The sequence below is a fragment of the Accipiter gentilis genome, chromosome 11 (genome assembly GCF_929443795.1).
Source record: "Accipiter gentilis chromosome 11, bAccGen1.1, whole genome shotgun sequence".
In the NCBI taxonomy this organism is placed as follows: domain Eukaryota; kingdom Metazoa; phylum Chordata; class Aves; order Accipitriformes; family Accipitridae; genus Astur; species Astur gentilis.
Genome location: NC_064890.1, coordinates 6,807,659 through 6,823,405, shown reverse-complemented (window position 1 = coordinate 6,823,405; position 15,747 = coordinate 6,807,659). Strand labels below are relative to the sequence as shown.

General features: G+C 40.7%; 1 protein-coding gene across 12 annotated transcripts in view; it reads right to left on the bottom strand.

Moving 5' to 3' along the window:
* CELF2 (CUGBP Elav-like family member 2) overlaps nt 1-15,747 on the bottom strand; it is a 375,608-nt gene that overhangs the window by 66,067 nt on the left and 293,794 nt on the right. For all 12 annotated transcript variants that reach the window (XM_049814458.1, XM_049814466.1, XM_049814453.1 and 9 more), the window contains 2 exons: nt 12,940-12,988; nt 4,264-4,398 (listed from right to left, as the gene is read on the bottom strand). In XM_049814458.1, coding sequence (XP_049670415.1) covers nt 4,264-4,398; nt 12,940-12,988 — 184 coding nt within the window. The remainder of the gene's footprint in view (nt 1-4,263; nt 4,399-12,939; nt 12,989-15,747) is intronic.

Genomic DNA, 15,747 nt, shown 5'->3' with positions numbered 1-15,747 from the left:
ACATGTTATTAGCAGGATTTTTTAGTGCATGCCATTAACCCAGTTGACTTCTTTCTGGTATCTGTTATATAAATCTGCACTTAGCAATACAGCAGAATAATTTGCTGTGTGGTGCTCCTGTGATAAGGATAAGAGGATTTTTTTAATCATCATTATGGATGGTAATAATTCCTAGAGTGATACAGAGATATTGATCCACTGATCTAAAAAAAACCAACCATTTTACAAAGGTAGAGGAGCACTGCTATCCTTATTTTAAGGAATGGGATAACAGAGATATGATGAGAGACCAACTCACCTACGGTCAATGCAGCACATCAGTGGCACAGCTACAAATCAATCTCAGGTATTTCTGGCTATTTTTGCATGGCTGTCTGTGTTAGCATCTGTGGTCATGTAGACATTACATAGTGCTAGGAGTCAGGAGGTCTGAAAGTTTCCTTAAGCCGTTTACAATAAGTGATTTAAAATCTTAATCATCTGAGGCAGTTCACTTCTGCTTTTTCATGATAATGAAGCTTAGCACATGATATCACAATCATGAATTTTTGTAAAGCATACTTAGCTCTTCAGAAAAAGTGCTGGATTAAACAACCCTGCAGGCTGAATCCTTCTCTTTGAATAATGAATATAGTACAGGCAGTGGCAAGCTTCTTTAGATAGTCCCATGAACCCTGCTAAAGCGAAGGCCAGCCTCCATGTCTGTTGTGTCCCTGGTTTCTTTATCTCTACAGCCAACAGGGTATTTTTATTTTTTAATACTTTTTACAGCTAGGAATTACTCTCTGCCAGCCAACTAATTTCACAGGGACTATCCCAGAGCCTTTGGAAGGCAATGCCTTTTGGTTGCTGCCTATTTCTTGTAGCTGGCCAGAATATAACAAGTTACAGATAAAAACAACAATTATTTCTTAGATGCAGGAGTGAACAACAGTGGGGAAAAAAATGACTCAAGGAAAAAAATCTCGGGTTTCTTTAAAATATACTGCTCCACCACTGGAGCTTTGTATCATTATTTTAGTCTCATTTTACAGATGAGTTTCAAACAGCTGACAATCGGAATTTGGAGTGGAAATGCTGATGGTCCATTATCAGTAGTGACAGCAATGGGTGCGACTTTATTAAAGTTCTGTCAACTCTTGGCTAAAAACTACAATAGAAACAACCAGTTCAATCTCCCTCTCTCTCTTTATCTTAGCACTTATATCACACTCATCACCAAGTGTTACATTCTCCCTTGATGCCACAGGACTGAATTTCTCCTTGTTACTGGAGCCGTGTGGTACACTACAACCCTACGTCTCTCTACAACCCTACGTCTCGCCTATGAGTTGACAGCAGACTGTTACCGTACTAGTGGTAAGGTTGCTGTTGTAGTGTAGGCATGGCCTAAAAGTCAACTGAAACCTTTTTTACTCTTTACTACAGGAAAAACAAAGCAGCACAAACCAAAGCTGTTCTACTGAGCAGTGTCATCTGGAGCTATTCCTTGCAACTCTCTGCTGGTAGTTAAGATTATTTGCCTGGACCCTTTAACAAAGCTCAAAAGTTGGCATAGACGCCTATGAATATACTTTTCAAGCTCTTTTCATCCAAGATACCATGATGTGCACTTGTTATGCAATTGAAAAGAGATGCCAAACAGAGTTTATTGGACCATATTTCCATCTCACTGCTGTGAGCGCTGCAAGTTCCCAAAGGCTCTGGCATGGTGAGGACAATGCTTTCCTGAGACAGTGACTATTTTTCATTCACCCCTCTGTGTCTAGGAGGAAAGCACATCCGGACGGGTGCCGGGAAAACAAATACTGTTTGTGGGAATTAACATCTTGGAAAGAGTAACATGAATTAAAACACATTAAGTATTGGAACTCGTTACAAAATTTAACTGTATAAATTCTCCCTCTTGCTTTAGTGAAGCAGCTTTTCACCCTGTGCTTTTTCAGCCAAGCTCCCTCCACTACAAATCTCCTTTAGCACCTTTCATTTCAACTGCCATACCAACTATTTTCCCAACACTTTGCCTTCTCTCATGGAGTGGTGGTTTTGTGAAGCTGATAAATATCTGCCTGAAAACCTGGGTGGCACAGATGAACTCATTTTCAAGTGTCAACATGGGTGTGTGGAAAGCAATTCAAGTTTAACAGGGCATGATGCATGAGGGCGTGATAGAGTATCAGTCGCGATTGTGACCAAAATAAACCTGAGTGGCAGAGAGGATACAGCTCTGCTACCACTACTGGTGTGTGACCGACCTGGACTGAGATCTTCAGCCTCCAACAGGAGAAAGCAGCACAATAATGCTATGGCTCTGCTGGCCGGCAGATGACACTGCCCTGCCTGATACATTGGTGACATGGCTTAAAAATCTCAGCTTCTGATTATTGTGAGATTGCTATTTACGGCAGAACAGAACAACCCCACCAACCTCACTCACCCTGTTGGATCTCGTAGTTAGCCTTTCTGTGCTCGTACTATGCCCAACGTCTGTTGAATAAAAGCAAGTACACAGTGGGATTTCTATGGATCCCAGGAAAGATCCGTTTCTTTGTTGGGTGATACTGAGGACTCAAGAAAAAAATTTTGGGGGCTCAAAACATCTGATGCCCATATCTTGTTATTTCAGCAGTTACTTAGCTCCTTTCCCACTTGTGTCTTCCATCATCCCTTCCCTGTGCTACTTACAAAATGAAACCAGTGAAAATCAGAAATACCTGTTTTGCCTCAGTGTTCGCTCTAGAAGGATAATGACAGCACTCGCCTCCATCAGTTAACATTCATTACTGAGCTGCAGGAACCAACCTCAGACCTTTCCCCTAGTCTTCCCCAAGGCAAAAGCCATGATCCTGAGGCTCTCCTTGCCTGAAGGGACTGCTGCATCCCAGCCCCAAGAGGTTTGGGATCGCAGACTAAGCATGCATAAACATAAGTGCGTAATTTTCTTGGAGCTCCCTCTTTATTGTCAGAGAGTCTTTGCAACAAGTCCTTATTATTCAGAAGTTAGTAAGTGCTTTCAAGCAGCGCCATGAAATATAGGAATACCTGCAACTTCCCCTGCTGAAATTTGTAGGCAATTTAAAGAAGCTGGGCTGCACTCAAAACAAAACTCCCCACGCACAAATTGTTGCAAAAATACTGCTGATCCTGTAGCCTACTGGAAACAAGTACATGCAAAAGTAAAGAAAAATATCTGTATCTATACCTATATCTATATGCAAAATGGGTACTATTATTTTTTTCTTTGCCTTTTGAAAATGTAATAAAATGCATAAACTGTGCTTTCTATGTATTTTTTTTTCTATAGAAACAGAAGTGATGTTTTCACAGCTCCACGCTTAAAATTACTTTACTCCCCGTGCCATTAAATGGCCACGGCTAGTACCACAGCATCCTTCCACACTGACAGACAGGACTATTGTTATTTTCTTTTCCACCTGCTACCGGCTTTTTGAGAAGGTTCATGCTCTGAGAATAGTCTCAGGACCATATACCATGGAGTTAATATGCAGCCTGGGTCATCAATACACACCTATCTTTCTTTCCAATATGTTTTCAGAGGGCTTTTCCCCAAAAGGCACTTTTGCACTCAAAAGGGATCACCGGCTGTTGAAGTCTGTGCTGCACTTTGTTCCCAAATTTCAGGTCAGCTGCTTGACCACTCTCAGTGGTGCTGCTTAACACCTCTGTCCTGGTTTTTGGGTTGTGATAGAGGCACGAGATTTACAAGCTCTTTTTACAAACTTTTGTCCAGGCAAAGCTCTCCGCTTCAAGCTAACCTCTTTGTTTCTCAGCTACAGCAGACCTATGCTTTTGCATATAGTTACAGAAAACACTGGAATGGAGGAGATATAGTGCTACAACGTGGGCCAGTTCCCATAACCCTGTATGCCTTCAAGCAGTCATTTACAGTCCTGGTTTTTTTTTTTGGCCTTAAGCTACAAAGCAGAAATGGGGTCAGGGAAGGATGTTTGATTTTGCGAGAGCAGAAAACTGAGGGTGTTTTCTCAGGGTGCAAAGGAACCTTTCCAGCTGACAAACAGGGCGATAACACAAGTTAATATGCTGGCACCGAGACCTTTCTGACACTGGAAATAAAAGGTGATAATTTCAGTCACTGTGAAAAGTTCACGTGGATACCTTCATCACGTGGGACGTATTACAGCGTAACCTCTAGCTGCAGACAGCGGCTATGCCTACCTTGGCTGTGACATATAGCTCCCAATTAGCACTTAAGGAAAGAGACTTTACAGACTGCACACTCACCTCTGCTCAGCCCATCTGGTCCCCGAAGGATTCGGCATTCTTCTATCTGGCCGAACGGAGAAAACATCACCCTGATATCATTCTCATTACACTTCTTCGAAACCATTCCTATGAACAATTTTCTGTCTTCCACAGCTAGAAGATAAAAATAATGAATGAGCAAAGGCCATTTCATCTTTTTCCTGTGATCAATGCTTCATTACCACATCAAACCAAGCTCCAGTCATGTGAGTCTGGCTCTGTAACTGAAGACAAGTCCTAAGGCAAACACTTTATACTTACAACCTCCCTTCCCCCCTTCCTTCCCCACCCCAAATCTCTCATTTTTCTTTCTCTCTCTCCTTTTTCTAGTGGTGCTTGCTGTTTATATAACATATTAATTGGCTGCCTTAGTCATTCTGCATATGCCTCCCCATCACGGCTTCTAAAAGAAAAGCGTCCTCTGTTAGAGAGACTTTTAAAGATATCTTTGCATAGATTTTAATTCAGATAAATTCCCTCACCTCCCTCCTGTATGAAAGAAATCATGACGGGGGTGAGGGTGAAGAAGGGATTGTGCACATAATGATACGAGCTAATGAAAAATATTCCTGAGAAATGTTTTGAGAGAGCAGCTCCTATCTGAGTTTTCAATTTCAGCCAACTTAATGCGTGGCACTCGAAAGGCAGATGTGTAACGACTGCTCTGGAAAAAGAATGCATTAAATTTTCCTGCTTTTTTTTTTTTTTCAGACTGACACAGCCCTCTCCCCTTCGGGAGGACACAAGGCATATTCCAGGGCACCACTTTAACAAGGGGGCTGCATAATGCTTTCCCAGGGCCAAATCCTTTGATTCGTAATGATGTTGAGTTTGCAAAAAAACATGAAAAAGGTGCTTTACCTGAATTATTGGTAGACTATTTCCTGCCTGCATAGTCACCAAAATCAGCAAAAGCTGGACTGCTGCAGCAGGACGCACACAGTCCTGTTAATCAAACTCAAATTTACAGGTCTAAAGCTGTGGAGTCTTGTAAAAAATGAAAAAGGTCATCAAAACTTAATTCACCCTGGAAAGACTTAAAAATGTTAACGTACCCTCCAATCTATATTAAACTAAAAATCTAAGTTCTTATTATACAGTATATACACCAGTGCTTTCTTCTTCTCTTGAAATGGCATGTAAATCCAATTCACTGTTAATGAGCAGACTGTCAGAGTTTGCAGGGAAGCAAAGAGAGAAGGAAAGCTTTACTCCAGAGAATCTGCAGTGCACTTACTTATTTCTATTATTGTGCAAATTATTTTTGTAACGAAGTATTTTCATTTCTGGGTTTACAAAAAAAAAAAAAAAAGAATCTTCCCTTGCTCCCCAACTCTCTCTCCTGTACTAGGATGAGTTTGCCAAATGGAATAAACTGCAGCTGAGAAAAAAGAAACTGCATCTATTTTCATAGGATTTTATTTATGTTATACTTCAACACTTTAAGTGCATTTAATAATTTCAACAATAAAAAGAAGAGGTTCATGTTTATTGATCATGAGAGGGGTTTGAAGTAATTTCTTCCTTAGAATTGCTGACTTTAAAAAGTATTTGTAGCTTTCATACAAGCAAGCACCAAGACCACGCATTTTTCAGAATCTAAAGCAGAGACCAGCCCCTACAATCCCAGCTTCTCACTCTACAAGCTTGCAAGAAAATTGGCGTGAATTTAACACCCAGGAGAAGAAGTTTTCCTCAGCAGAGATTCCTCAAGACTCAACATTTTCATTCACACTTTATATTGAGGTTCCACATGCAGGTTAACCCTCCAGAAAGGATTAACAAGTGATGAATGCACGGGATGAGCCAGTTATACAGAGATCAGGAGCTGAATATGCGGGATTGCAAATAAGACCTGCAAGTTGGGATTTTTATAGATAGATATATATGTGTGTGTACTTATGTATATATATATATTTATGTCCTACAATGAAACCTTACATTTGATTCGTAATCTATAATTGGCCTTGCTGCTGCTAATAATTATTTTAAGGATGGTAAAACTGAATTGCCTTGCTCACAGCCACAAGGAGAGTCTAGGTAGTCACTTTTGCCGGTGAAAGGATGCCTGTAACTTGGCTGCTTACAATTCCTATATTGTCTTGAGTAATCTCTTTGAGGAAGGTCCCTGGCCAGCCTGTCCCCTCGACAACAGGGCAGCAGGAAAGGGTATGAGGCAAGGGACCCAGCTGGGCAGCCAGGTATGGATTTATCCATACCACAAACAGAGATCAGGCTGGGGTAAGCCTTGGTGCCAAGCACGGGTCCAAGCACTGCCTTCTGCTCTGGGTTATGAACCCCTTAACTCCTGCCTGTGTGTCAGCTAGTACCAGCCAGTTTAAATTTGGGTTGATTTTAGGCTTGAAATACAGCGTGCAGGTCTACCCTAAGGGTGACCGGATCCCAACCCTGTCTTGAAAATAGCTGCTGGCTGAGTTGGACAAATGCCTGCCATGCCATTCCAAAGCAGGTCTCTGGAGTCCTTCTTAGGTGCAAGAACAAAGACTCAAACCAAAGAAAATCACATGGAGATTCAAAAGAAATGAGATGCAAACAGGAAGGCTTTGTTTTAATTTTCCAAAGAGTAGCAGATGACAAACTCCCCACCGGCCTCTTTCAGTTTCAGTAGTAAACCTATAAATATGCCATTTAACTAACATGATTTGCAGGTTTTCAGCTTGAGGGTGATTTTATAGTAAATTAAACATCCAGCTCCCGTGTACTGTACATCTTAAAAATGTAGATTTCATGAAGAATGCTTGGAGTACAGAAAACATATTGATATGATGACGTGCTCTGCATTCAGTGCTATTAGTCATTGCTGATCAGCGTTGAAGCTTAAGAAAATTGCTATTCTTTTTTTGGCTAAGGGCCCAGCATAAAAAACATTTAAAGGGACAATTGTCAGGATCAAAATGACATGTTTCGCTCCATCTGATAGAACATCTGATATTATTAAGCTGAAAGAGTTTTTAACGGTACATTATCACGTAGAGAAAGGAATGCCTTTTCAGCTCTGTAAGACTGGTGGTCTGGATTTGTTTCTGCATTTTTGTTCAGCCACTTCTCTCCTTTCCTTTTGAAATGAATGCAGGCATGGTTTGAGAATCAAATAGACAACGGACTGCAAGAAGTGTGGGTCAAACCTATTTAGAGGTTAGCAAACTTCCCTTTTGATCAGCCAAGCCTGCTGATTGGCCTGTGCACCTTGGGTTGCTCCCATAGACTGTAAAATGAGGAGCCCAACATTAAATGCACGCAACCCAACAAAGCGTCGAGATTGGGAAAGGCGCTCCCTGTTGCTGGCTGGAGAAAGGATGGCAGTCTAAAGAAATCCTGCTGAACTTTAGTCATCTGCAGTTTAGGTCTCCAGTTTTAGTCTCAGCTAAAATGTTATCAATTGGCTGTTGTCAATGTCAAGAGATCAGCTCCTCCGAAGAGTGACCGATCTCACCTCTCCTGGCAGGAGGGAATGGCTTGTTTCATAGGAGTCTCTCCACGGCTACTGACAGTCGATGTGGCTGTTACCTTCCAGCCAAATCCCAAAACTTGGTCATCACGATAACACACAGATGTCTTGAGCTCCAGTTGCAGGGAAGGTGGGAACAAGAGAGCTCTGAGGGACTGGACAAAGTTTGGGAGCTGCAAGTGCTTTGGGCAATGAGACCAGGCAAAGGAGAAGGCTGGAGGGAAGGATAACAGGGCATGAGGGTCAGCGCCTGTGTGCACATAGCTCAAGCATTTCACTGCTGCTTTATAATTCTCTTCCCCACACTAGGGGTAGGCTTCAATAATTCAAAATCCAGAAAATTAATGAACATTTTTTGGTGAGCTTTTGATATTATTATTTTTGAACCTTGCTCATAGACCTAGTTGTACTTTCTGGCTGTTTTGCACTACTCTGGGGGCAAGAAGTAGATACAACCATCCGTAAGCAGCTAGTAGAATGGGTGGCTGAGTACCCCTCATTGATGGAGCAGAAGCAGCCAGAAGGTCACAGTAAACAAGGCCTGAAGTTCTAGTTACATGAAGGAAGGGGTGAAACTGCACAGTATCTTGATTAACTAATTACGGGGTTCACCTCTAATCCATCCAAACATATTACAAACGCAGGTTAGCTATGCTGCCCAGGCAGTTAGTACGACACAACCAGTGCTAAGCCTGCTGGATTTGGGGTGGGAATCTTTTGCCCGAATGCAGGAACCCCATGTGATGAGGTGCAGATACCTATGTTAAAAAGAGATGAGTTGTTCTCATAACTCCGTTGACTCTAGCTCTGCAATGACTACTAGCACAGGTGCCTAGGTATCGTGTTCAAATCCAGAGCGTCACATTAGCTATCAAAGGTTATCTGAGATGACGTCTGCCTCTGCTGCGGGGGGGGAGCTTCTTTAAAATTGAGCCTCCTGCCTTCTGACAGCACTACATCCAACTTGCAGAATAACATCCTGAAGAGTCTAATTTTTTAGCTTTACTCAATTTGCTTCAGTAATGAGCATTTCTTGCAGGCTGTGTTAGATAGCTTGTGCTAACCCAGGAGAATAAAGGAGTAGAGATTATTTTCTGTATGCTACAAAAGAATTAAACTCTGTAGTAATCATGGGAAATCTCCCTGAAGATGCAGCAAACTTTCCTTTTCTCTCTTCTAAACTCCCCAAATTCTGTCTTGAAAAATCAAAATTATATCCCTTCATTTTACATTTTTGAGGAGTCCAGTTAGTTAAAGAGTGCATTTTCCATCCAGAAGTTGCCTTCTCTTTTGAGCAAATCAAGAAATAGTTAATTATGTATAAATGTGTTTTTTTTGTTGTTTTTGTTTTTTTTTTTTTTTTTTTTCATCCAGAAGGGAAGAGGGGGAAAAACAGACTTTTATCCCGATTTGTAAGCCTGTGAAAACCCCTTGCATACAATCTGTCAAAGTCACACCTGGATCTGGAGCTGCCTGCATTAATTATCAACTTTTCTATGTGTTAGTGCTAACATATGGCATTTAATTACTCCCTCCAAATTGGGAAAGTTGTGCCACTTAGAATTTCAAAATTATTTTTTCAAGTTTTAGCTAATAAAATAAATAAAAATAAATTATAAGATCACTCAGCTACCCCTGCCCCCCCTTTTTTTTAAAATAGAGAATGTTGTCATTTTCCCTGAAGTGATGATGCTTTGATCCATTTAAGAGCAAACTGTCCACAGGATATATGCCTGAAAGTATTGACTGTTTTCAAATCCTGATCCAAGACACATTAAAGTATTTGCTAAATTGTAGCATGTTAATGACCACAGACAACTTAGAGTCAAGCATATATTTATGTGCTTTTTGCTATTAGGATATAGGGACTCCCTTTGTTTGACAAAAGGGAAAAATATCCTTAAATGCACAAATACTGTGCGTGATTAACAGTCGAGAGGAATCTAGCAATAGTGGAGCCTTCAAACAGTCCTTTTCTGGCAGGTATCCTTAACCAAAACTTTGTAAGATAGGTTAAAATAACCACCTAGCAATATAAAGGTGGTCAGGGTAGACCTAATGGGTGATCAGACCAGGATACACTACAAAATTCATCATCTGAAAATCTTTTAGGGATGTTTCATTTCTGAACAATAAAAAACTTTTCAGAATCCTCCCGGGTAGAGAAATTAATTAGATCTAAAGGCAAGTCTTTCCCCATCAACACTTGCTGCTAAAAGCTTGGTGGAAGAAATTAAGCTTTTCTTCATTTGCATGAGCAGCGAGATGACTCAGACACATGAGATATTGTACGCAGGGAAGGAATGGAGATGATTGTGTAGATCTATCAGCCACCCAGTTCCTACCCAGAAGAAAACACATCTTCAGGTTGCTAATGAAGTCCCAATCCTGCAGAAGCACCCAGGCACTTAGTCAAACATGTGCAGTAGGTGCCTCTTCCATGCCCATCTCCCAGTCTCCATGAGGTGACCTTGTCCTTTTGTGCTAAGGGACAGGTTTCTGAAGTGATGCATATATCTAAAGACAGGAACAGTGATGGAGAACGTGGACCACTTCATCCTGGTACTCCCGGGCTTGGACGCTCATTTAAACCTTTTTGCAAGGGACTCAAGACAGGGAGGGGACATCTTATTACACAGCAAATACTGTTCTCTGAAAATGTCTGTAAGATGAATGAGAGGACCTCTCCTTCCTCCCTGTGGAACCTGAACAGGTCTCTCAAGCCTTCACAGATATGAGCAAGCTCAGAATTGTAATGAGCGTTCAACCTCTCCTACATACCTTTCCACAAGCTATCTGGAAATTCTGACCAAGAGAATTTCTTTAACCTCTTTGAAACTTGAGAAACATTACTTCACCTATAAAATGTAGTGGGATCCTCCCACTATTCAGAAATCAAAGGGTTTCAAGCATTCCTCAAAAGCTCAAACATCACGGATCATGAAAACCAAGATGCGTTGGCATGCCTTCTTTTTTTTCCCCTTTGAACTTACCAATCTGGTTGAAGAGGTACAGTTTACAATTTGCTGTTGGCACAGATTATATACCTCCTCAGATGGATAGCCTGAAGCATATGGGAAACACGTGCCAAACAGGCCTCCGCATCCCCCATGCTGCTCTTTCTCTTTTTGGCTCTGCAAGCTGCTTGCAAACTCTCACCTCCTCCATGGATCCCACGCCTACGCCCCATCTTTCCAAGGAGTTGTACCTTTGTTACCATTATCATGGTATTAGTTTGCCTTCTGTCTCCCCAGTCATTAAAAAAGAAGAGTTCACCACCCCCAGAACACGCCTACTAGAAGTACCCACACCTTCAAGGAGTCTAAATTTAAAAAAGTGTTTAATTTGACAATTGCAACATCTGATCTGTCAATGTGTTTTCCCCAAATTATTTTGGGGAAATTTCCCCAAATTTCCAAATAGAAAGGCAAGGAAAAAAAGCAAAAAAAGTCAGTCCCTTGTGATTTTCACGCTAGGGATAGGTGCAAGAAAATAAGAGAGTATTCCCACAGTGCAGACAAGACTATTGTGCAGATAACCCTGGTCTAACAGCAGCAGCAAGGAGCTAACCTACTCTGCTTTCCAAGCAGGTGTTATTTGCAGAGCAATACAGAATTTGCACAATTTCCCATAGCACTTTGCCAATACATTCAACCTCCTTTAGGACAAAAAACTTTAGGCAATGAACGACTAACTCATTGGGAGTCAATTTTGGCTCATTGCCTCTTACTTTTCTAATTTGCCAAGGAACTTGAGGTGAAATTTGTCTTTGAAAGAAGCACCCATAGAGGCCATACTTAGTTCAGAGGGTCCAGGCGTACCTAAGGGAGAATGGTGCCCACTGCAAGCACAATAAATGCACTAGGGAGCGGAGTCTGGATTCCAACTGCCAAGTTCTCCTTTATAGCAGTGAGGCCTGAAAAGTTGTGTCCTTCTGCCCATGCAGGTACCTCAGCCTCTCTTCTGAGCATTGAAAGACAGCAAGAAATGACTGCTAAAACTCAACCCGAGAGAGAGAACACCACTCCCTTACAAATGGGTCATGGCTCCAATTTCTTGTGCTTGTGGCCAGTTTTGTTTTGAAAGTTGTCATAATAGGAAACTTAGCATAATGTGAAGTTTTAATTTCCTTCCAAACTTTATAATCCTTGGAGAAGCCTGAAAATGGGATGCACTACAATTAGCAAAAAAGAAGCCTTAAAAAAGCCTTGCGGAGAGATTTAGAGCCCAATCATAATTTACATTTGCAGGTATGTAGATCTCTAAGTGCACGGCTTCTGCCCTGATTACTAATTAATGAGGTGCAAAGATGCCTGTTGGAGGAACCAGCTCTGATTATGTGGGCCTTATGGGAAAATGAAGCTCTTGCAATCTAAGAAGGCAGATGATATCTTTAACATATATTTTAGAAAATTACAGGAACAAATCAAGGGGCAAAATATACACATGTATATATTTTTAAAGAATCACACACAGCCAGGTTGCGTTACCATCCGATTATCTTATTTCCTTGAATATACAAACCTGGCATGTTTAATAGATTTAGCATGCTGTCTATTTTGCATGTCATATACATCCACTTAGGCAGTACCCTAGTATTCTGAATAGATATTACTGTCTTTATAGCATTCATTTTACAGTCGTTGAGAGGAATAAGTATACAGAAAGCTGCAAGGTGGGTTTCCCAGCTCAGAACCAAGCATACGATTAAAACCTAAATTTGGCTCAGATTCAGAATAGCATCGTTCTATGAAAAGGAAAAAAGGAAGTTTAGGCAAATGTTTAAGGCCCATCAGCTGCTTATATGGTTTGTTAACACAGGACTGTTTTTTGTTTCTTTCTTTTTTTATTTTCACCATTATAATTCCATCTCCATCTTATTAATTCAGATGCTCCCCCATCACCTTGCTGCTAGGAGAACACAAGGGAAAGATGTATGTAGTGAGGTAGGCCGTGACATACAGTGGGTACAAGGAAGACCATTTTTCAGAACATTTCCTTCCTTCTTTAAAGCAGAGGATAAATGGGAGTTCAGAGCAGGTCAACATCTTCCCCAGCATTTCAGGAGTAGGGAAACTACCTCATCGTTTTCACCACACCAGGAGTAAAGCAAAAACTCTCGCAAGGTTGCATTTGCTTTAGTTTAAAGAGAGTCACCATTAAGGAAAAATAAATTAAACACATACCATTTGACTTTTCACTATCTGCGGGTTTCATCTGAATAGGATGATGCATCTAAAAACAAAAATGAAAAAGAGTAAGGCAGGTTGGATAGTCATAAAAAATCAAGAGTCACGTTTTTAATGAAGGGCTAAAAAGATACACGATTAATATTAAACATGATGAAATGATATAAATTCAAAATAACACTGTATTATAGGCTTTTAAGAAAAAATAAAATGGTAAAGGAGCATTTTATAACCAGGAAGATTAAAAAAAGTAGATCATTGGGCCCACAGGACTCATAAAACTTTAATTTGCTGTATCTAGTTTCAGAAGACCTCTAAAGTTACAGCCCTCATTAGTTTATGGCATGCTTGGTTTCTGTTTTACCAACTTTTTTTTTTTCTTGAGCAAAACCACTGCCAAAACTGAGATGGAATTTTCAAGTAATTTAAGAGCTAGCAAGCATTTCAAACATACTCAGAGGAGTTGAGTTTGACAAATGAACTTTGCTTGTAATTAAAAAACCGTGGTGATTCTTTCAGGACTGAAGAGGAAGGGACTCATGCTTCCTATAATAGCTTCCTATAACTGTTTAGTATCTCATCTTTTTTTTTTTTTTTTTTTTTTATTTTTTTAAGAATACAATATACATTCATTCATAAAGCTTCCATCACAACATGACAGAATTCTGGCTTCCATAAAAACTCCAAATACTTTTTCCTTTTCAGCCTCTTCCTCCATCCACGTGTCTCTCACTGCACAAGAAACCAACCCCTGTGTGCAGCACGCTATGCTGACCATCACGTGGCATCCTACCTTGGCACACTCAGTACGGTGTGTCCTCAGCTTTCATTACTAAATGATGCTCCCCCCACACTGAATTGTTGATAGCTCCAACAAAATTTTTATGAAGGGCGTTTTCTGTTGCTTCAGGACTAGCAACACCACAGCAGCTGAGCTCCCTCTGATCAGAGTGTCTGGCTTTTCCACTGGACACTGGTTATAGCCAGCCACGTGTCCACCGTGATGGACTCAGGGAAATTTTTCTCAAAAGCCTTCAGAACTGACCTCACATTGAGTTTCATTGTGGGAGATGTTTAAGCTTGCAAAAACCCCCACTTTTATTTTCTTTCATAGGGCTCTGCAGGATTGCTGGGATTTGACTGCACAAACCTTCCAGCAGCAGCAGGGCCACTGCCTTTTCTCTCCTCAGCAATTCCTCACCATTTCACGTGAGCAGGTAAAAAAAATCTATGCTCTTTCTGCTTTTGTATCATTTTTCAGTGCAGCAGAGCCGAGTATTGCCTGAAAATGTCAGAGGCAATTTCATTTCTTTTTTATAAAAGACTATTATGGCAAAGTTTGGGAAACAAAAACAGCTGAGCAGGAGAGAAGATCCATGCACTCATATCAAATGAGCTTTCGAAGCAGCACAGAAAACCAAATCTGCATTGTTTTTGGTGAAGTCACTTAACTTCCAGGGACACAGTTGCTACATTCTTTAGAAAATATAAAATATTGCTGTGAAAGTTTCCGTAAGATTTACTCAAAGTCAAGATCGCTCCCTGGCCCTGCAAATCAATGCATTCCTTGCACTGATTGCAAAACTCCCCACTGTGCCCTAAGGAAAAGGCGAAGCCACAAGGTGGATGTAGTCACCAGGATGCATAAATTTGCTTCAGTTTCAACAATTCTGTTCTCTTTGAATCATTTGTTTCCCAAATGGACTTTAATAGCCCAGCACTTGTCTGCCACCACTCTTATTCGATCTAATTTATAGAAAAAAGGGAACTTCTATTGTACTCTATCTTCTTTAGCTAGTGCTTATCTAGTTTATCCTGGCATCAACAAAACATTGGGCACTGCAGGAGACTTTAAATTCATGGGAATGTGATGCAGCATGTCCATTCAGTAAGCAAAAAGTGAAAGAAGAAAAAAGGTGTAACTTGCTCCACAAGCCCGTTGCAGGTATTGAAGTCTCTGAGGAGCAATGGAGTGGTGAGAAAATAGAGGAAAGAAAATCGAGTATTGTAAATTTGGGAATATGCAGGTTATAGAAGAAAATCCCAACTCAAATCCAGACCTTTCATAGAGTATCTATCGCTCTTTCTAGCTGCATTTATGTGCCCCTAAGTGGAGATATTTTGAATAAAGGCTATTCTAACAATGTTACAAGCCTTTCACTTTTCAGACTGCCTGAACCAGAGAAGCCAACTTTAGACCAAATTCATGTGAAGAAGTTATTTTTGCAGCCCCGTGGTCACAACATAAAGATCAGTGTTACCTGACAAACACAGTTACCACATCAGAAATCATCCTCTTCTATTATACATAATTACCCCAAGTTCATTAAGTCAGTAATCTCTTATGTTCACAAAGCAAGAAGCAAGATTTAATAAGACGCTTCAACTGAGTTTTGACTTGATTTCAAAGTTTACTGCTAAAGCCCCATGGTCCAAATTCTCTTTGCACCAGCAAGCGAAGTCAGGAGCGATGCCGTTGTGCTTAACAAAATTATATTGGTGCAAAACTAATAAAAGATTCAGATCAGGCCCAGAGAGTTTAACCCGCAGACTACCCACAGTAAAATGGATGTGATACACAAACATGGTTTCAGTGAAGAGGAAGGTGGAAAAATACGTTACTGACTGTTTCCTAACACGAGAGGGCTCGTGTTGAAGCTTGTTTAACCCTGACCATCGCCAACTGATACGTTAACAACCTTTAACACTAGATTCAATAAAACATGCCATTTATAACCCGAAATGGGTTTTACAGAGTCACTGGTTCGCATCTCATTATTAAACTCATTGCTGACCTCTAGAGAC